The sequence below is a fragment of the Seriola dumerili genome, unplaced genomic scaffold, assembly GCF_002260705.1.
Source record: "Seriola dumerili isolate Sdu_G_001 unplaced genomic scaffold, Sdu_1.0 BDQW01000226.1, whole genome shotgun sequence".
In the NCBI taxonomy this organism is placed as follows: domain Eukaryota; kingdom Metazoa; phylum Chordata; class Actinopteri; order Carangiformes; family Carangidae; genus Seriola; species Seriola dumerili.
In genome coordinates this window covers 4,735,468-4,759,519 of record NW_019174481.1, presented here as the reverse complement: position 1 = coordinate 4,759,519, position 24,052 = coordinate 4,735,468, and the positions used below count along the sequence as shown (strand labels likewise).

Below are 24,052 nucleotides of genomic sequence, written 5' to 3'. Positions count from 1 at the left end.
TATGCAAGCTGTCACTGGGTGATGGTTTTCTGTTGTGAACATAATTTTGTACATTTGTGTCAAACACAAAACTACGAAGATGATACATAACTGCAAGTCACTTCCACATCTGTTCTTCACATTCTTAGCTTGTCTCGACTTGCAGAAAACTTGTAAATCCTATTGGTTATATTTGGATGCACTGAAACAACACATGGTCCAGGTAGAAAAGGTTTAATACAACAAAGCTAAATCTTTGTAGCTAGTGGTTAAAATGAAATGGCTCAATTTCAGTTATTGTACATTCCCTGTGAAAATCATACTTGTCTTTAAAATGTATTTCAATCTATCAACAATTAGTAAGAAACTAAAAATAATTTTTAAATGTACATTTGTATTTTAAAAAAAAAAGAAAAAAAAAGTAAAGCAGAGATTCAAGCATCTCATACTTATATAGAATATTTTGGTGTGTTCAGTCCCAACAGTTTATAGTGTCTCTCAAAGCTCAGTTTCGAACACTTCAGTTTATATTTCAGTTCTCAAATATAACAGCTGAACTGAATCCAGTTGTGGTTAGATACAAATAGTTTGTGGCGTTCCGATTCATCTTTTAAACTTTAAACATTGCTCAAGGGTAAACTGAGTAATGTGCTCGTCATTTTCAAATTTCTGACTCATCATCAATGTACTGCAGAGATGTCAGGATAAGTTCCGGAGCATCATTCTCCCCCCCTGCAGCACTGAATGCCGCCTCTCCTTTGCTGTGGTTATTACTGCTGCCGTTGTCTCTTCCAGACATCAGGGGCTTGTCCTCTGCCTGTGCAGGCTTCGGTGGCTCTTGGGCGGGCACACTGGGGTGCACACCCCCCTCCTCATGGGACTCCTGGGATTGTTCGCTCTTCTTTCCACAGCTCCAAGGAAGAGGTAGGTGGCCTTTGTAAAAGTTCCAAGCCAAAAGGACAAGAAGAGAAACCACAAGAAGCCCGACTACAGCCTGCAGTCCAGCCACAGAGGGGCCACCTGTCCGAGGCTGTGGAAACAATATCTGACCACCCCTGCCTGAACCTGCTATTCTGACCTGGTACTCAGCCACAGTGGTTGCGTACTCGTCAGTTTTGGAGCGCTCCACAGACACGCAGCGGTATCGACCACCATCGCTGTCAGACGCGTTGAGGATAAGCAGTCCGTCTTGCAGTGGCTGAAGCCGAGCTGAAGGGGTCAGAGGGCGGTTGTCTCGCTCCCAGCTGGTTTTTGCCAAGTTGGAAGGCGAAGGGCAACTGAGCTTGAGGTTTCCACCTGGCCAGATCGACTGATTCGTGGGTTTAACATGATCTGAAAAAGCAAAACGGATCCTTCATGTAAGCATTTTCAATCCACAATCGAACTCAATTGTGATTCTTTTGTTGGAGGAGTAGAAAATGGTGCAGACCCTGCCAGGTTCAGTTTTTATTCAGAATAACAAGAAAAATGATTTACTGATCATACTGTATTCGTTAAAGTGTGCACTGACTCACCAGCATCTGGGCAAAGAGAAGCATCTCCTTCTTTCACACTTTGGATCAGCTCTCTAAAGCAGAAGATATGATAACTGAAATTTAGTTTCGATGGAAGTGGAATGAACACTGCTTGCTCCACATGTTGGGACAGTTGCCTACCTTCGTGAATTAGAGAGGGAAATACATTTCCCAACAACTTTGTCCCAGCCGCAGTATGGGTCTCTGGCTAGGACACAGTCCATACAGGATAAGGACCTCGCACAGCTGGCTAATGGTATCTGTGCTGCTCCGTTTTCTGAGCCTGCATAGAGCTGATCCTGTACACATCACACACAGACACAGAACAATGACACTGTTGTGTGTGCTTTACAGTAATATACAATGAACATACACTGTAGTAATGGTTCAAAAGTAATAAGCTACTCATTTGACTATGGTAGGGCTTTAAATTACCGTGACATTAGAAAATTTCAGGATCTTGATTGGCTCTGGGGGCTGGAAAAGTTGTATTTCCTCTATGATGAACATCTCTCCATCGTAGTTCACTGCTTTCAGCATGGTGCCTTCCTCTTTTCATATAAAAACAGAAACGTGCCATATTTATATATTGACAAATATGACTTAATGCATAACAGCCATGTTATCAAGTTATCAAAAGCAGCAGTACTGTGCTGCACCAGTACAACCCTGAACAAACCTGTGCCTATAAACATCACGTTGTACTTCTCGCCATCTGCAGCCTGCACTTGGTTGACTATGATGCGTGTAAATGTAGCTCCCCTTCGCACCAACACAGGCTTCTCTCCCACTGGCTGGATAGCCTGGTCCATTAAGGGCCTATCTTTGATAAATTGAAGCGTGCGGTCTGGGAGGTCCAGAGTCTGAGTTATACCCGCTTCACGAGCCTCATTGTTTATACACTGGCAAGAGAAGAGGGAGAGGAAAGAAAAAAGGGAGAACAACGGAGTCAAAGTACAAAACGAATCAGCTTCCTGCTGGGCCACTCGTAAAAGAAGGAGTTGCCTTTTGAGATTTTGCTTTGTTTGTAACACACACACACACACACACACACACACACACACACACACACACACACACACACACACACACACAGAATGGTGGGCAGACTTACAGCTCCAGGCCGAGGGACTGGGACATCTCCGCTATACATCACCCACTTAACAAAAGAGGTTTCTACGGGGACTGGAGTCTTGTACTTCCCCTCCGCAAACACTCTGCTGATGTCAGACACCTGGTACACACACACTGCGGACAGATCTGATGTGTCCCTGAAACACACACACACACAAAATGTGAGCCAAACAGTGTGCCAAAGACCATTAAAGAAAAAGCAACCCTCCTCCCACTAAAACAAACACACCAACATGTTTGTTAATTGAAACGTACGACTGTGGTGTGAAGATGGCGTAGAACAAACAGGTCTTCCAGTGCTGCTGGGGGTCACACCAGCGGAAAGTGTCCTGGATAATGTATGGCAGCTGGGACTCCAGCACTGGACAGTCCAGTCTGGCTTTCAGGAAGGATGTCCACTTCTTCTGCAAAGTCCTCTGACCTCCAAGATCCCCCTGTGAGCACAGACAGACACCACGATCCCAGACAAACGGGATACCCAATCAAGCAGAAAGGGCGGAAGGAAGGAAGAACTCAATATGCTGTTGTCGTGTTTGGAAATAGAGCTGTGAAAAATAAGTGCATGCATGGTAAAGTCTTTATCACCTTGCAGACGCGGGCCACACGGGAAACCACCAGTTTGTTGTAACAGTCGCACTCCACAGCTGTCTCACTGAAGAACAGGTAAACCTTGTCGTCATCTCCCTCCTCACTTTTATCACCCTCTGGCATCTGCGCCATGGAAACAAAGCTGGGCTCTGGTGTAGAAAGAACAAAAAACATTAACTTTGACTCAACTATCGAGCAAACATTAGAGCTGAAGGAGTTCAGTTCAGAGAAAGTGAAGTCCTACCATCTACTACTACTATCACATCTTACCATTAAGCCAGGAACTCTTGAACTCAGTGCGTATGGAGACAGGAGAGCTGCGCATCAGGATAGGTTCAGAGCCCAGGAAGTTCATTGAAGTGGCTGAGTATAGGTTGTTATCTGGTGAAACAAGACAGCGAACACAGAGATACAAATGAAAACATTTTGCTGCATTAAACCATCTTTGCAAATGTACTTTCTGTTGTTTAATAGCTACTCACCAACCATGATGGAGGCATATCTCTGGAAAGGATCAAATGGACACTTCCCTTTGCCATCCTCTCCTTTGCTCTCAAGTGTCAACTTTCCATCTGCATAGGACTGCACAAAAATCAGACACACCGTTTAATCCTGGAATGATTTGATGGAGAAACCTATACAGCAATTTATTCAGTCAATGTGTACAGTGTAAGATATGGCTATGAATTTGTCTCACCATGTAATCACACTCTGGATCAAAAGCATTGGTTCCACAAACATACATCCTGTTATCCCCCATCTTATGCAATATCCTTATATAGTTCTTGCACTCCGTCTGTAAATGCATTTGAAAAAGCAATGACGACATCTGCTCAATACACAATCAGACACAATCAGTTCTCATTAGCAAACACTGAAGGGACCCACCTCAGGATCTTTTCCTTTGTTTTTACACTCAGCTTTTTGCTGCTCCGTCACTTCCCATTTCACCTAAAAGAGTGACAACAATTTTAGTTATACACTTAGGAAGTAGAGGAATGCAACACTAGCAGCTAAGGAAGCAGTTAAAAATTGTAAATGTAACTGAAGTGGAAGCATGATCGAGATAACTTTCAATGTAGCTGGTTGTTTTTCTGTGTCTAGTGATACTAACACAAGCAACAAGCGTCAGATTAGTATAAATTAACTACTATTCAGCATAAGAGAACAAAACCACCAAAGATCCATACTGGCATGTTGTGTGACACAAAGCATTTTATTACTGCTCTGGGTGCACATGCCCGAATACTCTGACATACAAGGCTTAATGTTGCTAGGAGGAATTCAGCAGTGTCTGTGGTTGTGAGTGAGTGGTCACATAATAAAATAATGTTAAGGCTCGGGTTGTTTGAACTTTAGAGCCTGGAGACATTTTTCAAGAACAGATCAGAGTAATTATACTGAAAGTAATGTATGTATTAAAAAGCTACTCAGACAGCACTTTTCCAAGAACACAAGGCTTGTTTGCGAAAAACTGCTGCCTGAGAGGCTGAATTCAGGGCAAAGAGTCTTGCACAAGCTGCAGCCCTCATCCAAGAAATCTTTGATAAGGAATCTCTGCTGTTGCTAAGTTGCTAATGCTAACAATTAATGGGCACTGCTCCAAGACGGAATTGGCCTTAACTGGATTGTTGACAAAGGTGTTCTTACTGAAGCGAGTTTCTTGGAGATGTCGTTGAGGTCAAGAGCGTACAAGGCCTCCCTGGCACCCAGAACCAACACGTTCAGGTCTTCTCTCAACAACATGGTGGAGTAGTTGAACACACCCTCCTCCTGAAACAGGTGAGCGTTGTCCCCTAGAGACGGAATATGACTGATTCATTTAGTTGTCATTTAGCAACCACCAGTAACTAAACCCTCAGTGACCAAACCCTGTTTCCCAATGTCTAAACTCAAACCGTGTGTGCCAACATGAGCTGACATCTTATTAGCCCAGGTTACAGGACAGGTAGCAACACTCACTGTGATAAGGAACAGATTTGCGGGGAACACAGCCCAGTGGTGAGTCTTCCTCCAGCATCAAGGCCAGGGGAAGCAGCCAAAAGACACTGAGGGACAGCAGCGGATGCATGGCTCCTTTGTTCGAGCTAAGAGGAATTTAAGCTTTATTGTTTCCCTAACAGTCAGTCATACATGGGTAAAGACAGCGAGTGGCATCTATGACGTGATGAGGTCTGTGTTGACTGAAGAGCCCTGGCCCCTTTACTGGCCCCGCTCAGCAGGCTGTCCATGGTGAGATAGATGGCACAGACCAAAGAAACAAAGCCAAGGAGGGCTGAAAGAGACAAGGTTGGACGGATATCACAATCACTTTACTAAACATGAGACCTGACAGACAAAAACTTTAGGTTATGTTTAGCAAAACACACAACAAAAGGAAAAAAAATATATATGGGGAGAAACATTAAAGTTATGTTAAAAACAAAGTGAAAGAAACAAAGCAACGACAAAAAAAAAAAGAAATGGCCAGAAAGGGCAGAGTGAGCTAAAGTCAGCACGGCAGTAATTCTGTCAGTGCCATAGTGATGTTAATGTAGGGCCATGAAAGGCATTCAGCAGGGTGCAGGGATGTCAACCTCAGCTCTCCTGCAGCACCAAACACAAGCGCACAATGAGAGATTCACAGAGAGTGAACAAGTTGTGGTGCACATGAGCGAGAAGTGTGTTGCAAGAGCTGTGTCACAGACAGGAAACATGTTGGTTTGAGTCAGTCTTATGCTTCAACCAAGACAAAACCAAAGAAGCCTGAACTTGCTTCTCCTCGAATTACTGTGCTGTAGCAATGGCAGCTGCGGTTTACAGGGACTGTCTTCAGCAGTGTTACTGCAACCTGCTGAGTGGGTGTGCACCGCTTCTTTCCCAAAAGAGGTGAGCTATGTTACTGATGAGCTGCGGCATGTCAGAGAATGCAGCCCTGATAAGATGGTTCACATTTTTGGCCCTGGGGCCAAAGCCAGCTTCACTCAACACTCATTTACAGACACAGACACACACACACACAGACATAAACAACACCCCATGTACTTTGGCTTTAGCATTTATGCGCCAAACTTCGAACAAGCAGTTTCGGTTTGAGGTATTAACGTTGGTCTGAAATCATTGCTAAGCTACTAATACGGCATCGGACAATTTAAATGTAAACTAGTGAGTTGTTTTAGTTTATCTAAAGTAGCCTATACTTTGTTATTTAATTTCAAGTAATTAAACAATAAGATCAAATTTCAGTCAAAAGTCCAACAGGTGGCACAGACGTACAAGCACAAACTCCAGCAGCTTAACCATCAACAAACACTCCTATCAAGGTTAATCACTTACCTGCACACTGACACGCCCAAGAATGTAACGACCTCCATTAAAAAATAGTCCCAACACCTGTTTAAGCGTAATTTCTAAACCATTAACTTTTCATTAACTAGCAGAGGTTGGTGGTAAAACTAAGCCATAGTATTTATAAATCCTTTCGCAGTGCAATTAAGCCGACACACGCCTTGCTGGTGCCTAACGTAACGTACATGAGAAACTTGGAAACGCGGTAGCTTGCAACTTCCTTTCAGGTTTTACGAGCGTAGAAACTCTGTAGGTGTGTTTCTCTGCATCACAGACCGCATTAACAAAAAAAAAAAAAAAACCGCCTCTCAAACGACTCAGCAGCCTCTCCGTCTCTGTCCGTCCTCTCAAAGACTCAGCGGTCATCCGTTATTGAACAGAGCCCCTCAGCGCCTCACACCCCGCGGTGAAAAGGATCTGAATGGCTGCTGGCTGCTGCTCCGGTTGGCCCCGCAGCTTTTTTTTAATTTTTTTTTTCAAACCTCCTTCAAACTGCCGTTGAGGCGGCGGAAGGCGCTTATCTGTAGTCTGATTAAGTTTTCGTTGTCCCCTCACACTTTTATGTGTCGGTAGAGGCCACGGCTGACTCAACGGGCGAGGTAAAAGATGAAAGCAGCTGCCGGGTGTTTTACGGTGTCTTTTTTTTTTCCTTACTAGATAACAGGCGTGATGGAGTGGCGTTGTAGTGTTGTGTTGTGGTGTGTTTGAGTGCTGCACTGGATCTTAGGAATGGAGCGCACGGATTTAAATTGTTGTGATATTATCATATATATTGAATAATATAGCACCTGCACAGACAGCATTGTATCCATAGGCTAATTCATAATACTTATTGCAAATAGTGGAGTCCACCTTTCAGATGTTGCATGTGATTGATGCAACATAACTTCATGCAAAAATTCCAAAGTTGTGTCTGTTGTGTTGCCCACAGGACAGGCTTATGGACCAATACAGCCTAATACAGTGGAAAAATAGTGCTTCACCAAGAATGAACAACAAATAAAATGAAGATCCAATGTCATCCAATATCCAAAATCCAATATCAGCAAGAACCCATTGTTATGAGTTCCACAGAAGCATTTATTACAAAGAAATAGTATGTGAATCACACAGGTTCACCTGTTGTATCTGTCCCACATACATATATATATATTTTTTTTTTTTTTTACTGTTTTTTAAATATATTATTTTCAGTTCAAGTAAAAGGAACTATACACACTTAAAATAGGAAAAAGGTGGGTGGAAAAAAATAGCAGGGAATTCTGCAGATTAACAAGAGGAATATGTTGATACAGATGTTTCAAATTGGATTCAGGTTTCCACTAAGATGTAGAAGAAAGGACACTTTTTTTTTTTACAATATAAACTAACTTCCAGTAATATATGTATTAAGTGTGTGAGATCGTGGGAGGTTATTTAAAATAAGGGAATATGGAAAACTAAAGATACTCTCACTTCCATGCTAAACTAAAAAAATAAATAACTTGGCCCTTTGTAAACATATTTTTTTCTTTTCTTCTATCTGTGGTAAAAAATTAACATTGATTATAGATCATCTTTAAATAAAAATAGGACAGATTGTCCAGCATTCTCTGTAATCATCCACTCATGGTATTTATTTATTCCAATATCATGTCATTTCCTCATTCTCCTCTTGTCACAGGAAGGTAATACTTTCAAATGAAAAGTTGTACCTAAGAGCTGGCCACCTAAAAAAACAAAAAAAACAAATCAAAATGGTCTATTTTTGTGAAAGTAAAAGCTATCAATTCACGACGAGGAACAATTAAGACCCATGCAAAACAATTTAATGCCCTCAATATCTAACAAACACTATTCTTTGATAGTGATCAAGTAGACACATCACATATTGTACAAACATACAACAAACTGTTCATTGACACTTAAGAGTCAGTTTGCCACTTGTACTCAGACACTTAAAATCCGGAGGACTGGCCAATTCACAGAAATGTAAAAAAGAAAAGTGTTTTCCCATGTAGAAATACAAATTGTTATTGTTGAAACTCCCACAGATCTGTAATAAATAATTTTGTTATTAAAGGTAAAGAGGTAGGGCATAGTGTAATACTGTGATAAAGCCAAAAGCCTTTGCCAGGTTCAGTCTGCAACATAAAAGGGTTGGTCTATGCCAAGTGTCTGGTACTTGTGATAATACCCAAAGACTGTGTGCTGATAAGAAGGGTTCTGTCCCTGTAGTCGACAGCCATTCCACTAGAGGGCACCCTCATATACATTTGATTGATTTTCTTGAGGAGGAACAGAAGTCACCTGGAGTCTCCAGGCGGGTCTGAGCACCAGTCAGTCATAGCACCGTACAGTAGCACACAAACAGTAGCAGAGAATAAGGAGACACTTTAAAATAAGCACCAATTATACAGTTAAAGTTGGGTTTTAAATTAACCACAGCAGTGCCATTGAATCAACAACATATTAATTGGTTGCTTATCAGTCACAAATAGCACTCAGAGCAGCAGGCAGAGATTGTGCAGGTTTCAGTTTCTGACCAGCTCGACTGTATTCAGATGATTTTTTTTTCTCAGTCATGGTACATGGAATGAGGTGATGAGGAGAATTACTGAGCTGAGACCTGAGCATGTCCGGTTTATTTTACTTTCAGAGCAGATTAAGTGTCTCAGGTGCAGCAGTAACATCAGCAGCTCAGCACGCAGACATGGGCTCAGATAGGAAAACATCAGGCTCAGTTAGGGGTCCGGCATGTGTCAGTGCTTCTCCGAAAAGGTTTTAGCTGCCAGTCACATTGATTCAGAGTTTTTGTGGATTGTATTCTGAGGGAAAATCATTTGTTGTCGTACTATTTTTTGCTCAGAGGCAGTTTGTAAACAGTTTTATGCATGCGGACAAAGCACTAAGAGAAAGTGGCGGTATTTGTAGTCCCTTGTCTTCCACCTAGAAGGCACAGGATGAGTACATAGCTGCGGTGAGAAGGGGTTTGGCACTGAAGATTGAGTACGCTGCGACAGGAAGATGTTCCTTATGAGTTAAGTCACTCCTGACTGGCTCGTCTCTTCTCCAGCTTCAGTTTGAGTTCCTCATTGAGCGCTGTGGAAGGACAGAAGATACACTTTGAGCTGAAACAAATGCAGATCAACTGCTGCGGGTGAGGTTGCCCCATTATTTACTCACTGTGTGCGAGAGGCGAAGGGGAGAGAATGAGTCGTCTCATTGGGTTGGTGGGCGAGGCCGGCACCGCCGAAGTCAGGATGCGGCGGTCTGGGGCGGGGGATCTGGACAGGGGACTGCTGCACCAACGGTCTGCATCAGAATGAAAGTAGTGATCATTATTTCTGTCTGTGACTGTCTGTATGTGAGTCTTTATGTTAGAGAGAGAAACCTTGTTTTGGGGGCAGGGCAGGAGCCTTTGGCAGTGGGCTGGAGGGGGCAGTGTGGAGGATCCTTTCTCCATTTTCATCATTGGCGGAAACATATGCTGATGACACAAAAAGAATATACATGGTTTGACTCATAGATTAATTGTAAGACATAGACAAAAAAAAGGCAGAGGTAGACAAAAAAGTCTTCCTCACTGATATTCTCCTCATACGGCTCCTCCAGTAGGAAAGGTTGTAGAGTTCCTGCTGTCTTCTCTACCAGGGCGTCAATGACCTCATGAAGTGTAGCACAGGGAATCTGTAAGAGGAAGCCTGTTGCATTACATGCTGCTGGTTTCTTAACCGTGTTTACATTATTGACTGTTGTAATCTCAAAGCGTAACTCAAAATGGTCAGAGTTGCATTTCTTTTTCAGTCACTGTTTACAAGATCTTGTTGCCCTGTCCTCAGACACCCTGAAAGATACAGCAAACTAGGTGAACAAGACAAAGAGGCAAGAGGTTTGCAGCATCAAATATTTTTACCTCCCACTTAACAAATCTGTTATAGTGTGTGTTTTCTACGTTTTTCAAATATTTAACCCGATGATGTACATGCATCCTTCCAATGTGCCAGATTTGTGTTGGGGTGCACTGACTATGAGTTACACACAGTGTGGTATACAGATTTTAAATTTGGACAAAGAGTATCTAGTGTCTAATATCTTATCAGAACATAGCCTGAATTAAATTATCAAAACTGGTGTCAGGAGAAAAGAAGCTGGATTGATGCTTCCTTAACCCGATGTTTCCCCAATAAAAGTTACAATTATGATAGAACATTATAAAGCGTAAATATATAAGTAAGTCAATTATAATAGGAATTTAGATATAATTTTATAAATCCACATTCTGAAATATTGTTAGATGTGAATTATATCTGCGAGTATTATACACTTACAGGATTTTCTACATCTATGACATAACCGCCTTGGTCCCTCTGAGTCACACGGTAATGTCTGAACACTGACCTAGATCAAAGAAAAAGACAGACAGCAGTGAAAATGGTGCCTGTCTATAATATTTGCAGCTGTGCTGTCCAGATGTTCAGCAGGTTTTTACCCATTGAGGTCTTGTCGAGTGGTAACAGCTAGTGAGCACCCATCTCTGCCAGGACGGAGCAACATGTTGCCGCAGTCTGGGTGTCTCTCTAGAAGGACTTCAGCCTCTGTTCGAGACACTGGTCGAAAGCACCTGCATGTGAAAAACACACACACACACACAGTAGAAATGATACCACATAATGTTTGCTCACAAACACTGAAACAGCTATAGTCAGTCCTCTCCACACAGAGGAGAACTCACGGTGGGATCTCTCCTACTAAAGGCACAGAGAGCGGTGAAGGAGGAGCACGTGTGGGAGTGCGAGTTCTCCGCCTGGACCTTTCTTTGTCCACCACCTCCTTCAGCATCTGCAGCTGGCCCGGCAGCAACGTGAGACAGGACGGTACATTGAGCTGTGATGGGATAGAGGACATAATTTATTATTAAACAGCACAAGAGAGAGACACAGGCAGAAGGATGCAGGTGCAGCATGTGTTCAAAAGATGAACATTTACATCAATGACAGAGTAGAGGAAACCTTTCCACAGCTCCCTTGATTCCAGATTGGGTGCCTGTAAAAGACAACAGCACTTTTAAACCTTGCAAAAGGAGTTCATTTTAGTGTGTGTGTGTGTGTGTGTGTGTCTAGTGACATTACTGTCAGTTTGGTTTCCCCATCCTTCATGCGCAGGATGAGTCTGGCCGCCTCTAGGTTTCTGTCCCGGCTGCAGTCGTCCTTCAGTGACACAAATCCACTGAGGTCCAGCTTCTCAACATACTGTAACACACACACACACACACACACACTCAAATAGGTTCCACTGAAAACACTATGATGCACAACAAACAAAATTTATACAGTCTGAAACTTACATGAGTGTCCTTGGCATTATTGAAGAAATACAAAGAATTCCCGCACAGACAGGTCCACAGTCGTATGGATGCCTGTCACACATGGAAATGAGCAGATATGGGAAAAACAGGAGAGAAAGATGTAACAATGGTGCTGTTTTTCCACATCTGTGTAATGGACATTTCTCATTTTATCACTCTCACATTTCCTGTCCCACGTAATGGATAAGGCGTGAGCCTCAGCTGCTGTCAGTCTGTGACCATGGATTACTGAAATATCCTGCACCTGAGCCAGGCTCACATTACATGTCTGTATGGAATTGAAATGAGCCTAATGAGGAAGACGGGGTAGTGGGTGGGGGGTGTCCCATTCTTTAGTCATCACCTTATAATCAAAACAATAGAAAAAAAAGAACCTTGTGTAATATTGTCGATTTGGCTGTGTGTAACTTTGTATTTGATATTTTGGAAATGCACTTCAGAGAGCAGGCTGTCAGAACAATATGTCAAAAGATTATTTCTCCGAGTCAGCATTGAATTCTTGGCGAGGAAAATGCTTGGCAGACATACTGTTTGCGACACTGTATCTGACTTGTTAAGGTAAGGGATACGGCCACGAATTTTTCATGTCATGTGTAATTGAAATGACATGCAATATTTTGACAGCAGGCGGGTTTCCTCGATTATAACCTCGGGATTCGTTCATAAATTGTTGTAAACATTCCGTCAGAGTCTTGCAAAATCAGACTGAAAAGCGCTACAAAATCTGTTATCCGCTATGTGGAAAAAATCCCCGCCAGCACCAGTGTGGAGTCTCGCCTCGCCCATTCTACGACAATAAGGAAGTTGACAGCTCTGTGGGAATGGGGGGGATCAGCCGGTGTGCGGTGCATAGATACACACGCGCGCACACACCGACCACGGCTCTCCACAACATGCACTGAAACAACATGGCACTTGATCTGCACCGGGCGGACATACCTTTTCTTTCGGTCCTCGCTTCTCCAGGTATCCTTCGTAGTAGCAGGGCGGAAGCTGCGCCCGGGGTCCCCCTGGCCCGGAGCGCTGTCTGACGGGTGCAGCCGCCATGAGTGTCGCTGGCTGGGCACCGAGGACAAAGGGGATCTGAGTAATTCGGGGAGTGACACGCCTTCGCCGATGAGATAGTGCTGTGGCAATAATCCAACAGCTGGCTGGTGTAGCCTGCTGTGTCTGGGGGTCATGCAGACGGGTGGTTGTGCAGATTAAAAATTGGATGGTCGGGGGATAAATGTCCAAAATATAAAGATGTTTTATTGAGCAAAAATGAGCAATTGTGCAAATGTAAATAAAGAGGTTTAACTAAGAATCAGGCTAGATGTAAAAACAAACAATCCTATACCTCTAATTTCCTGCATCAGTGTACATACTTTATTATTAAAGTCTTTCAGTGGTAGTGCTGTAATTTTCTGAGACAATGGGAGCCAAATTATTTAACATTTATTTAAACAAGCAAATGAACAGCATTCACTCCCCTTTACATAATAACAAAAATATACAATACACATAAGATTACATTTAGTATAGAGGTAAACCATATATCCTAAAGATATCCAGGATAATCCCACCTTTAGTCTCCCCACAATGTCACAGTTACAAAAATAAGGTATTGCCTAAAACAGAGGCTGTAATGAAGACGCATGCAAAGCGGTTATATTTTAAACATAGAAAAATCCATTAAGATGTTTATAATAAGATAAAGCTTTTAAGGCTGATAATACTTCATTCATTAATATTAGAGTTGTGACACTTCTGGGTATGGATCCAAAACAAACCGTCACAGAATGTAGTGCTGCAATAAATGTCAGCTGCAGCATTCAGACAACTATTTCAGCTGTGACAGCAGCAGCACACAAAAATTGATCTTAGCTTTTTGTTCCTCGACATTAATCATTATCATTATACAGGCTGCATAATAACTCAACCTGAGCCCCTGACCCTCTGCTCCCCTCTCAAACTCTGGGCTTCTGATTCAGTGTAATGAGGCATGTAAACCCACACCTGAACCACACAGTTGTGTCTCACCCCTTGGCCCAATACACAACATGAATTACATAGGAGATATGCAAACCTGCAAAGAGGCACATACTATGATAACAATGAGATTATTCCAAGGATGGACCAGGAAACCAAGCTCCAGAGGCACTATGGGAGTGGGATGGGGAAGATAATGAGAAAGGGGGTAGGGGTACAGGGGCAGGTGGTGTATAAAGACTAGTGGGGGAGGGAGGGCATAATCCACTGCTGTGTGCCCTTCCCTGGTGAAAAGACCTGTCTGTTCCGCTCCCAGTTTAAATAGAGACGGGAGAGATGAGTGGGGCGGGGGCGGTCTAACAAGGGGATCATGACAAGAGGAGAAAGTTGGCATTTTAGTGAACAGTACCAACCCTAACAGTTCATAGTCTGCTTGTAATAGGCTTATATGAAACTGAAACCAGCCATTGTGAGAGGACCTTCCTCATTATTAGTAAATTCTCAACACAATAGTTGGGAGCTAGCATTTTCTGTCAGGTCTGGTGCACAGTTTCAGCCTGAAAACTGAGGCAGGTACAAAAACACCCAATACACATCAGATTAATTTCCATGCTCTAAATTATAGGTTTGAGTACTAAAGCCAAGCTTATCCCAGCGCCAAGGGGGAAAACAAATCACAGACTGAAAATTCATTGACAAACATTTGGGTAAAAGCCCACAAAACATTGTGAGTGACACTGCCAGCAGTATCACTGGAGCCTGAGAAAGTAGAGGAACTGAGGGATGTGTGCTTATGGCTTTGGTGTAATGCTAATATTGTGAGCTGCACTGTAATGGAAACAAATGTCTGCTTCTGTGCATTCTGAAATATTATTAATCTTGCAGAAGTGTGCACATAAGGCTGTATAAAATACACGTCTTTTCATTGACAAGCAGCAGCCTGGGGCAATTTTGGAATTTGTGCAACTTTTCTTTGGCATCAATTAGAAGAGACAATAGGGATCCATGCTTTGAAAAACAATAGTATAGCAGTAGGTAAAATATCCTACTGACAACTTAGCAAAATTAGTGTGATAAATGAAGTATATAAAGACATGGACATTTACAGCCCTTTAGAAATAAACTCTCAAACAACCATTTGGTCTAGAATAAATGTGGCTAACATTTGTAAAACTGCAATTACAGTTACAAACAGCAGTCTGTCAGTCTGTGCTACTCAAACCAATAGCTAAGAATCATCTGTACCACCACCAGATGGCAGCAGAGTATAGTGTTACGTCAAGAAAAGTTAGCCAGTCCTCCATGTTGACTCCAATGAGTCCATGAGACAACAGCACTAATGCCTAAAGGCATAGAGGTGAAAACTGGGAGTGTAGAAAACAGCGCTTGGAAAGATGCATGCGTATGCATGCATGTGTGTAGTACCAATATGAACAACACATAGAACAAGAAATGTCATACTGTGAATATAAAACAGGGTAAGAGTATGAGATTAAAGTAGTTGCACTTCTTAGTGTTTGTGGATACTGTTGAGCATGTTATTACAGATTCCATTCTCTCAATCTTTCCTCATCAGTCCTGGTGATAGAGATGTTTTGTACAAAGTGCACAGGTGCATAGAGAATGGATATCAAGACCCAAGATATGGTAAATGCACCCACACATTTTTTTGAATGAACAGCGTCCCATCCTTACTGTTTTTAAAAATCCATTACATTTTGTTAGATTGAAAAAAGCTTTGCTCAAATAACTCCTAGATACAAAAAATCATGTCCCTGTCTTGAGATGTTTACCCTTTAATTACAATAAACATAAGATATATCTTTTGGGTGAGAGTTGACAATCCTCTTTCATCCCCCTCTTCATCTCCTGCTGTTTCCCTCTTGCCTTGCTGTTTTCAGTGTGGTAGAGGCACCATCACTTCAACATAGTTGTTGGGGAAGTATCCTGATCTTCCACGAAGGCTTCCCTCGAACCAGTTCTCATCAATTTGACTGACCAAGGTGATGATGTCACCCTCGTGGAAGCCCAGCTCGCCGTCATTCTCTGGGTCAAAGTCATACAGGGCTTTACAGCATGGCTCAGCTATAGAAAGGGACACAATGTAGAGAGATGCAAGGAAGGAGAAAGAACAGATATAGTCATTGTGTGAAAAGAAAATGTGTCAGTTTCCTTTTAACAAGGTCGGTATATTGACTTTTAAAAGCATTTAATTAGAGGCAGTGTACCAACATTAGGTTTTCCAATAGGACTCTGGAAAAGACCACAACAGTCATTAAAACAGGACAGGTTAGTCACCAGTGCGGTAAGGGAGAATCCTTCTGAAGCTCAAGATCAAAATCAATGTACTGATATGTTACACAGCAAAACAATGTAATAATTTAAAGTACATTTCGTGTGTTGGACTGGGGAGGTGAACGATGTTTGATTCGCTCCCTGACTACATCTGTAAAATAAACCCTGTGGCAAGCAGTGATTTTTCTTGAGGTTCAGAAGTTTCACTCCAGACTGTCAGATACAAACAATTCAGCAAAACCATGACTACAGGTGGTTTTTTGATTTAATTGGCAACTTATTTAAACACCACAGTCATTGATAATTTCAAACGGAACTACACAATGGTTTGCTAAAGTTTGTATGTCCCTGCAGCCTTGGTCAGACAGAGTAATGTTCACACTATGACAAGCCCCTCCTTGTTCTGGGGACCTGACAGATGCGACACAGGGGACCCAACAGACACATTTCAACAATGTTAGTGAAATAGTTGACCATCACACAGACATGCATCCACTTCTCTGTCACATGGATGTGCAACAGAGTGAGTGAAAGTAGAGAAACTTTTTAGTTCTGTGCAAGTGACATTATCTTCATCTGTCCACTCACGCGGCCTGCTCTTGACGGAGTTTCTTTGGGAGGATGGGCCTCGATTTTGTACTGGGGCTAGTTAATGTTGCAGAAGGAAAGACAAATCAGTCTTGAGAATCAGATTGACTTGCCTTCCACTGTGTAGGCCTCACACACACACACACACGCACACACACAGCTCTCACAAAATATACAAAAGTAAGTTTACCGGGAGAGTAAGCTGGAGGACTTGTTGCAGCAGGTGAGTATCCTCCGTTGGACTGTTCTATCTCAAAGTCAAAGGCTGGTCTGGGTTTGGGTGTGTATTCACGCCTTGGACGGTTCTGAGCATCAATCACCCTGTATACAAGAGAAGAAAAATCATCACCTCTTTGATCTCTGAGTAAGAGATGCATCAACACAGAGGAGAAATAATTCCACTCCATGTGGGCTGTAATCCAATTATTGCATCTATAAGTAAATTGTTAACAGCAAAACAAATTTATTTTTATGCTATTCCAAAATAAAATTGAATTTTTCTTTCTGTAGTGGTGGAAAAACAGTGATTTGAGCTCAGCATCAACTGGTGTTTGACAGTCATTACTTGTAATCAGATGGGTAAAAGAAAATATGGTACGGCTGAATCATCCCTTGTCATGAGCCAAAGGACACAGCCTCAACAGAGAAGACATGTCATCTTCCACAAATAGTCATGGCGCTGACCTTTCTCTCAGTTTGTCAGAAAGCTCCTCGAGGATCTGTGCGGCCTGTTTGTGGTACTGCAGCAGAGACTCCACAAAAGAGGACAGCTGACTCACCTGCTCCACCTACATGCACACGCACACAAAAACTATTTTAATATGAGACAAAACATAGAATCAGCTCTGGTCCTTTAGTGCATTCTTTTATTGTTAACTGTTTGCATTCATGTCTCTCATCCTTCTCATTTGTTTATCACTATGTCAGTACTGTTCATCACAATAATATTACTCAAAACATTCTGAAACACATCATCATGATTTGAAAATAGTAAATACTGAACAAAACAGGTTTAACTGGCTCAGACGACTGCAAGTCAGAGGAAAGACATAACATGTCATGTTAACGGAGAAGCTCTGAGCAGCAAGCAGCATGCATTTCCAATTGAGGTAGTCACAGATATACTATCCAGAATAAATATTATCATATACTCACAAATAGGGACATTAACAAGAATACAATATTTGTGAGTTAGTTTGGCTGTCACTTTAAATACAGCTCTAAGGTTGTTTATACAGGGTTTCTTCATTTGCCCCTCTATTTTGAGTTTGTCAAAATAGTTCTTAGGGGGAGTGAAATACATTCATTGCATTAATGCAACCTTATAGAATATGCCAATTCAACCATCTGCTTCAGCCATGAATGCTTTTAATTAAATCTCAGTAATTGCATCAGATTGTACTAAATGCATTTCTTCTTTCACCAGACTGAAAACATTATGCAACTTGACTTGCATCTCACAGTCTTGGCACACAGGAGATGTCTTGGCAACCATGAGATTTTCACAGCTCCCCCCCAAAAAAAGAGTGCAGCAATGACACATTTCCCTCCCCAAAGAAAATTAGATATCCTTATCAAGCTTTTGGCTTGCGTGAACTCTACTTGTCTATCCAAAACCTATTAAAGTGATGCAGCATTTCCACCAGCACTGATTGAATCAGATGGCTTATTTGTTTCTTTAAGCCTATTATGGATGATCATATTCTATCTAAGAAATGTCTGTTGACTTTGAGCATGTTGAGGTCACTTAGCCTACTTTATTGACAACGGGATTCATGAAAGTTATTGCAGCTCTAAAAACTCAGTGTATCACATTGCATCTCTGTTGTTCACTGTGTATGCTGCTGTCTGTGTATTTTTCACCTTGTAGAGTAACATTGACAGTCTCATTAGCTCTTTACGCAAAAGTTACATTACACATATTTTTGCTAGATCAGTTTCATTAATAACAATTACAGTTTTACCAGCAGTTGCCATTGTAATAAAGGTAAACTGAAACATGTTATTATTAAGTCTCATTACAAAAACAAGTTCCAGCAGGTTTCAGTGGGCCATCGGCATTGCTAAGGGAATCAAGTTTTGTCTACAAACTACTCACATCTGTTTCCAGCAGATTGTGCATGGAGCTCTCAGCCATCTCTTTGGACTCATGGAACTTCTCCAGGGCCTGCCTGATCTCTTCATCTTGGATTTTACCTTGACGTTTCTTTTTATAATCATAGTCCAGACGGCGGCCCTCCAGTTTCTTCAGGTGGTGCTGGGGGGGGGTGAAAGAGTTGGGAATGGGATGATGAGGTGATGCAGATTACACACACACACACACATATATATATGTATGTATATAAATTTGTTGTAGTTGTTCATGATCATTTTGTGAAATTTGCTGTGCCATTAAAATGACCTAAATATTTGCATGCATTTCAGCTGTTATGCATCTGGACTGTTAATACTTTTTTCATACTATTGCAGCTGACACACAGACTGTGGAGCTCATTAGTCAATGTCTGGCCTGAACGTGCAGAAGCATACCACCTCTTTGATTATACCTGAATGTCTTTGATATCCTTCTCAGCGACTGCCTGCAGAGGGTCAATAAAATTCTGCTTCACATCAATATCCAGAGAGTCCTTGACCTCGGCCATCCTCTTCATTGTTTCCCCTGTGTCTATTAGAGCCCCACCTGCAGCACACATACACATGCAAAACACCAGCATTAGGGACTGTGGGACATTGTGGGGTGTGTTAATAATAATTATTGTTTCTATAAAGAAAATAAAAACAAGAAAAAATACAAGCAAGTATGTAGACACTTTTGATCCAATTAGGAAAAAACATTCCCCAATCTCCCTAACATATAATGCTCCATTTCTCCTCACTTTAATGCTTTCAAAACATATACAAATACACAGAATACACGTCTGTTAAACCGTATATCTAATTTTCTCACTGACTCCACCGTTCTTACCAAAGTTGGTGTCCTCGCCCATATCCCGTCCAAACTTAGTCATGGACTCCCCCAGGAGGCCCTCAGGCTGGGGGTAGCCTGGACTATTCACCTGTCCGCGGATTTTGGACACTGTGTTGAGCATGGAAAGCTTAGCTCTTGTTGCTGGGTTGGGCTGAAGGTACTCTGATGTTTTATTGATGACATCCACCACTGCTTTGCTAGTAATATCTGCTTTCTGGTGACACAAGTTAGGGAGAGACATTATTTGATCCCTGAGTGCATATGCTGAGTTGTATCCCTTTTGGATATTTGGATAAGGAACTTGGGGGACATAATTTCACAGCACAACATATGAGGGTATTGTTACTCAACACATGAACTTTGGGTATAATTTTAAAATGTATTAATTACCCTTTCGAGGTCCTTGAAGTCTTCATCCAGTTTGGTTCCCTCCGCACCGCCAACCTTCTCACTCATCAGCTGTGACCACAGAACAAACAGAGCAATGAGGCTGGCTGAACTCAGCACGTTTACTGGTCCTCATGGAGCATTACTTACACATTTGTCCTAATTATGGTCTTATATTTATCCTCCATCATGACAAACAGATCTTTCTTTGGTTATCTTTCCATTTTTCCACATCCTGAACAAGGTCACCTACAGAACTGAATTTCTGGAGCCGATAGGGGATCAGAGGCTCCAGCAGCGCAGGATCTCCCCATTCTCTGTCTCCAAACTTAAGTGGATATTTAACATCTTCCACCCTTTTGTTTTTTTTCCCAAGAGTGACTAACACAATTCTCCAAGTCTAAGACATGTCCATGTTTTCCATCAGGAGGAACCTACTGAAGTCTGTATAAAGGAATGAGTTCTGCAAACTAGAGTTTCCACTGTACTGAGAGACTTGGTTCATAAGGAATTATGCTGAAGGGTTTTCCTTTTTTCCATCAGGTCAGCACACACATCGCAGTTTCCTACACTACAACCACATTCACGGATTCTTTAACTAAACACACATGCTAACTTCATCTTGCTCTCCATCATCAATGCATATCCTCACTCACACATGGCACATACATCCTCAATTTCTCATCAGGGAAACAAACTCTAAAAGCCTGTGCAGTTGGCTGGCAGGCCATACAGAGACTCATTGTACGTTTGTGTGTGCGTGCCTTCTTATTTGGTTCAACTCGGTGCAGCTGTCAGCACCACAGTGCACATAAAACTCTATGACCAGATGGATCAATCAATCTCTCTAGTTTATATAATACACAGGCCTGGCAATGTTCTTTGTGTGAAACACTCAGAGGCTCAGAAAATGCCCTAAGCACCCACTGCCAACTGGCTCATGGGATATAATTCATCCCCACACATTCCCTAATTATGAAGTCTAATATACAGGATTTTAATTGCAATTAATGAATCTCTTGGTACCAGATGTGAAGCTGTGGCATGTACATGTGAGAAATCCAAACACAAACATACTTTCAGCCCCCCATCTGGCTTCATAATTGCCAAAAGTTTTTTTTTTAGTCCAACACAACTAATAAACCTGCCCGTCTTAGTCAGACAACTGTATGTAATCTGTGTGGAAAACCTGAGTTTTGGTTCCAATAATAAAACATTTAGCCCAGAAGTATTTATTCTGTTTGTAACTTAAAATTGTTGAAAGACATAACTAGACAAGGGGATAAAAAGATACAGATTCACAAGAAGATTTGATACAGGATTTAGATTTGGTAAAAAGCTTGTTGTGAAAGTGGAGTTAGGGACTTTTTAGGCAAAAAAAGATACACTATATGATTTGGACTAAAACAAAAGGTGCACAATGATAAACACCATAACGCAAGCTTTATAGGCATGCTTAGCAACTTAGCTAACCACAATTATTCTGTTTAATTATTGATTAAATCGGCTATATCTTTATGGCAGTATGACGTGAACGCTGTTAAGCAAACATAACTGATTATCCTCCTCCACCACATTTTCTTTCTTTTTATAGCCTGAATGATAAGTGCATTCTTGTTGACCAGGCCTGTGCTAACGGAGGGCAGAATGTTCAGTATAAGTCCTAAATGTATACAGCTCTACAATAGGCATTCACAGTAGGAGTTGACGAGTACCACTGTACTGTGGTGAGGTGTTAGCAATCTAGGTGTCTAGTCAAGTTTTCCAAAACGTTGTATGGAACATAAGATTTCTGTGTATACATTGTGATTCTTGCTGTATTCCTGATCTACTGACTTAATCTTTGTCTTCTGGTTACTTAGGAACTGGAAGCTGGTTTGGGCAGAGTATTCACATAACTAGGATTCCATTACCCTTAATAAGGTACACACCCACTAAGCAAGGACCTGTCACAAATGTTAGGCCAAAGCAAGGACCCGCTGCATGGCAGGTGTCATCAAAACATTGGCCACTGATTTTATAGGTCTTGTCTTATTGAGTTTTTGTTTGTGGTGGCAGGTTTAACTCTTAACTGCCACAGGAGCCAACAGTTTCATTTCTTTCATAACAGTGATAAATGCAATTTGATATTTAAAAGCATAGGACAAACATGGCTCTGTAAGACAAAAATTTTCAAAAGGCTCAATATTATTCAGCTAGATGGAGGTGATAACAGATCGGTTCAGTTTAACACTTGGAAACACATTAGATACTTGTAGCTTAGAAATGATTGTGAGACGCTCAAACCTGTGTTGTGCGATTTCAACTCCGGCCTCACCACAACACATTGGCCAATTTGACTTCAGACATGTTATGAAAACGTTGTATAATCCGAGGGATAACAAATGGGAACACCACTTTAGGACGATGGTATTAACCATAACACTTGAATGATGTATCAACCTGCTGTTTTTACATAATAGCAAAACACGCCGAAACCAAACTCCTGTCATCACATACTGTTAAGTCTGTGTAAATGCAGGGGTGCAAGTTGCGTAGTTAGTCAACTACTATCTTCAGTTAATCTGAGGCAAAGTAAGTGCTTAAATACACAACGTTAAGACACAAATCCATTCTGGAAGCCAACAGAAAACAACTAAGTTTAGCGTGAGTTTGGTTTAACTTGACTAATGTTCCTGACGTTAACTTGCTAACTCTCTAGATTAGCTTTAGCTAATGGGTTAAAGTTGACTTACCTATGAGCGACAACACATTTGACAGTAGATGAAGAGTTTAATAATAACAAAGCTAGTCGTATACTTTTCAACAAGTTAAAGTTGTTCACAGTATTTAACCAAGAAAACCTGTTTTGTCGTTATTCATGATGTTTTCCAGCTAGCTTGAAGCTAGCGCAATAAAAGTAACGATAACGTCAGCTAGCTAGCTAAGCTACCAGCTAATGTTTAAAAAGTTGCGCGTTTACCTGGCTTGCTTTGTAAAATTGCTTCTTAAATCCTGCGACGGACATCTTGCACCGTCAGTGTTGCCACCCGGACCTCGACGGGGAAATATGTGTCTTAAAGTAGTTGGTGCGAGTCTGTAGGAAGCACAAATAGCAGCCGAGCAACACGTCTTAAAACTTTGCACCGTGGATGTGAAACTTGCTAGGCAACCACAATTTCCTGGCTACAACTTCATGTGGGAGGCTCCATCCTGGTGGATAAAGTGGGTCAACACACACACACACACACACACACACACACACCACACACACACACACACACACACACACACACACACACACAACGACACATCACACACACACACACACACACACACACACACACACACACACACACACACAAAAATCATGCATCCAAACATCCTCCTTACCCTGCAGACAAAATTGCTGACTTTGACTTCAGCTGAGAAAGACATACTTTCACCTCCATAATTCATCTTTACTTTAGCAAAATTATATTTAGTTATATAAATTCTCTATTTGTATGAATTTATTCTGAACAAACAAGTTATAATATAACATAATGTCTATATTCAATATAGCATTTTGTCATTTTTTTTTCTATTAATTGTTTGCTATATAAAATGTCAGGAAGTCATTAGAAAATGCCCATCACAATTTCCTAGAGCCACTGGTGAAGTCTTAATGTTGATACAAATAAAGAAAAGAAAAGCAGCAAATCGTCATATTGGAGAAGCTGCATCCAGAAATTGTTTGGAGTGTTTGATAAATGACTTAAATTATTATTTGTTTATTAATTGCTGCGAATTAATCTTTTGTCAATCGATTAATAGAAGAATTGTTCAAGTTGAGTTAGTGGCATGAAAGGAATACAGCATGCATAGTATAATATAAGATCAGATGGTTTTAGAGAGATCTATTGGTCAACATTATGCAACACACACATTATACATTCATCACGTTCATCAACATGAAAGCAAAATTCAAGTCTA

At 41.5% G+C, this 24,052-nt stretch overlaps 3 protein-coding genes across 5 annotated transcripts; all 3 read right to left on the bottom strand.

Annotated features, from left to right (window-relative positions):
• Positions 1–5: 5 nt before the first annotated feature.
• On the bottom strand, positions 6–6,802 carry LOC111228850 (semaphorin-4E-like). Of its 2 annotated transcripts, XM_022754941.1 has the most exons (15): positions 6,531–6,802; positions 5,178–5,490; positions 4,866–5,011; positions 4,104–4,166; positions 3,913–4,011; positions 3,698–3,797; positions 3,486–3,596; positions 3,213–3,364; positions 2,883–3,061; positions 2,608–2,764; positions 2,173–2,395; positions 1,929–2,044; positions 1,635–1,792; positions 1,494–1,546; positions 6–1,311 (listed from the first exon to the last, which is right to left on the bottom strand). In XM_022754941.1, the coding sequence occupies exons 2-15, from the start codon at positions 5,284–5,286 to the stop codon at positions 641–643; spliced, it is 2,337 nt and encodes a 778-aa protein (XP_022610662.1). In that variant the 5' UTR covers positions 5,287–5,490; positions 6,531–6,802; the 3' UTR covers positions 6–640. The 2 variants fall into 2 exon arrangements, with proteins under 2 accessions (XP_022610662.1, XP_022610663.1); XM_022754942.1 differs by lacking the exon at positions 5,178–5,490.
• Positions 6,803–9,567: 2,765 nt separating this feature from the next.
• LOC111229077 (signal-transducing adaptor protein 2-like) lies at positions 9,568–12,936 on the bottom strand. The gene is made up of 11 exons (XM_022755243.1): positions 12,829–12,936; positions 11,869–11,940; positions 11,654–11,773; positions 11,511–11,567; positions 11,257–11,408; positions 11,014–11,145; positions 10,853–10,922; positions 10,109–10,211; positions 9,916–10,011; positions 9,708–9,836; positions 9,568–9,623 (listed from the first exon to the last, which is right to left on the bottom strand). The coding sequence occupies exons 1-11, from the start codon at positions 12,934–12,936 to the stop codon at positions 9,568–9,570; spliced, it is 1,095 nt and encodes a 364-aa protein (XP_022610964.1).
• Positions 12,937–13,310: 374 nt separating this feature from the next.
• Positions 13,311–23,246, bottom strand: LOC111228997 (endophilin-A2-like). 2 transcript variants are annotated; one of them, XM_022755137.1, is made up of 9 exons: positions 23,061–23,246; positions 20,102–20,170; positions 19,709–19,925; positions 19,290–19,423; positions 18,842–19,000; positions 17,428–17,531; positions 16,934–17,064; positions 16,744–16,800; positions 13,311–15,945 (listed from the first exon to the last, which is right to left on the bottom strand). In XM_022755137.1, exons 1-9 carry the CDS (start codon positions 23,103–23,105, stop codon positions 15,758–15,760), a joined length of 1,104 nt encoding a protein of 367 aa, XP_022610858.1. In that variant the 5' UTR covers positions 23,106–23,246; the 3' UTR covers positions 13,311–15,757. The 2 variants fall into 2 exon arrangements, with proteins under 2 accessions (XP_022610858.1, XP_022610859.1); XM_022755138.1 differs by lacking the exon at positions 16,744–16,800.
• Positions 23,247–24,052: the final 806 nt, after the last annotated feature.

What these genes read in the sequence shown, in the direction of transcription:
- LOC111229077 (XM_022755243.1), bottom strand. Translation starts at nt 12,936, where the DNA reads ATGGCGGCTGCACCCGTCAGACAGCGCTCCGGGCCAGGGGGACCCCGG. An exon ending in ATGGGGAAACCAAACTGACA is followed by an intron (nt 11,568 to 11,653) that starts GTAATGTCACTA and finishes TGTCTTTTACAG; the next exon opens with GCACCCAATCTGGAATCAAG. An exon ending in GCCGTATGAGGAGAATATCA is followed by an intron (nt 10,012 to 10,108) that starts GTGAGGAAGACT and finishes TTGTGTCATCAG; the next exon opens with CATATGTTTCCGCCAATGAT.
- LOC111228850 (XM_022754941.1), bottom strand. Translation starts at nt 5,286, where the DNA reads ATGCATCCGCTGCTGTCCCTCAGTGTCTTTTGGCTGCTTCCCCTGGCC. An exon ending in TCTCCAAGAAACTCGCTTCA is followed by an intron (nt 4,167 to 4,865) that starts GTAAGAACACCT and finishes TCACTCTTTTAG; the next exon opens with GTGAAATGGGAAGTGACGGA. An exon ending in TTCTCTTTGCCCAGATGCTG is followed by an intron (nt 1,312 to 1,493) that starts GTGAGTCAGTGC and finishes TTGCTTTTTCAG; the next exon opens with ATCATGTTAAACCCACGAAT.
- LOC111228997 (XM_022755137.1), bottom strand. Translation starts at nt 23,105, where the DNA reads ATGTCCGTCGCAGGATTTAAGAAGCAATTTTACAAAGCAAGCCAG. An exon ending in ACTTCAAGGACCTCGAAAGG is followed by an intron (nt 19,926 to 20,101) that starts GTAATTAATACA and finishes TTGTGTCACCAG; the next exon opens with AAAGCAGATATTACTAGCAA. An exon ending in AGGATATCAAAGACATTCAG is followed by an intron (nt 19,001 to 19,289) that starts GTATAATCAAAG and finishes ACCCCCCCCCAG; the next exon opens with CACCACCTGAAGAAACTGGA.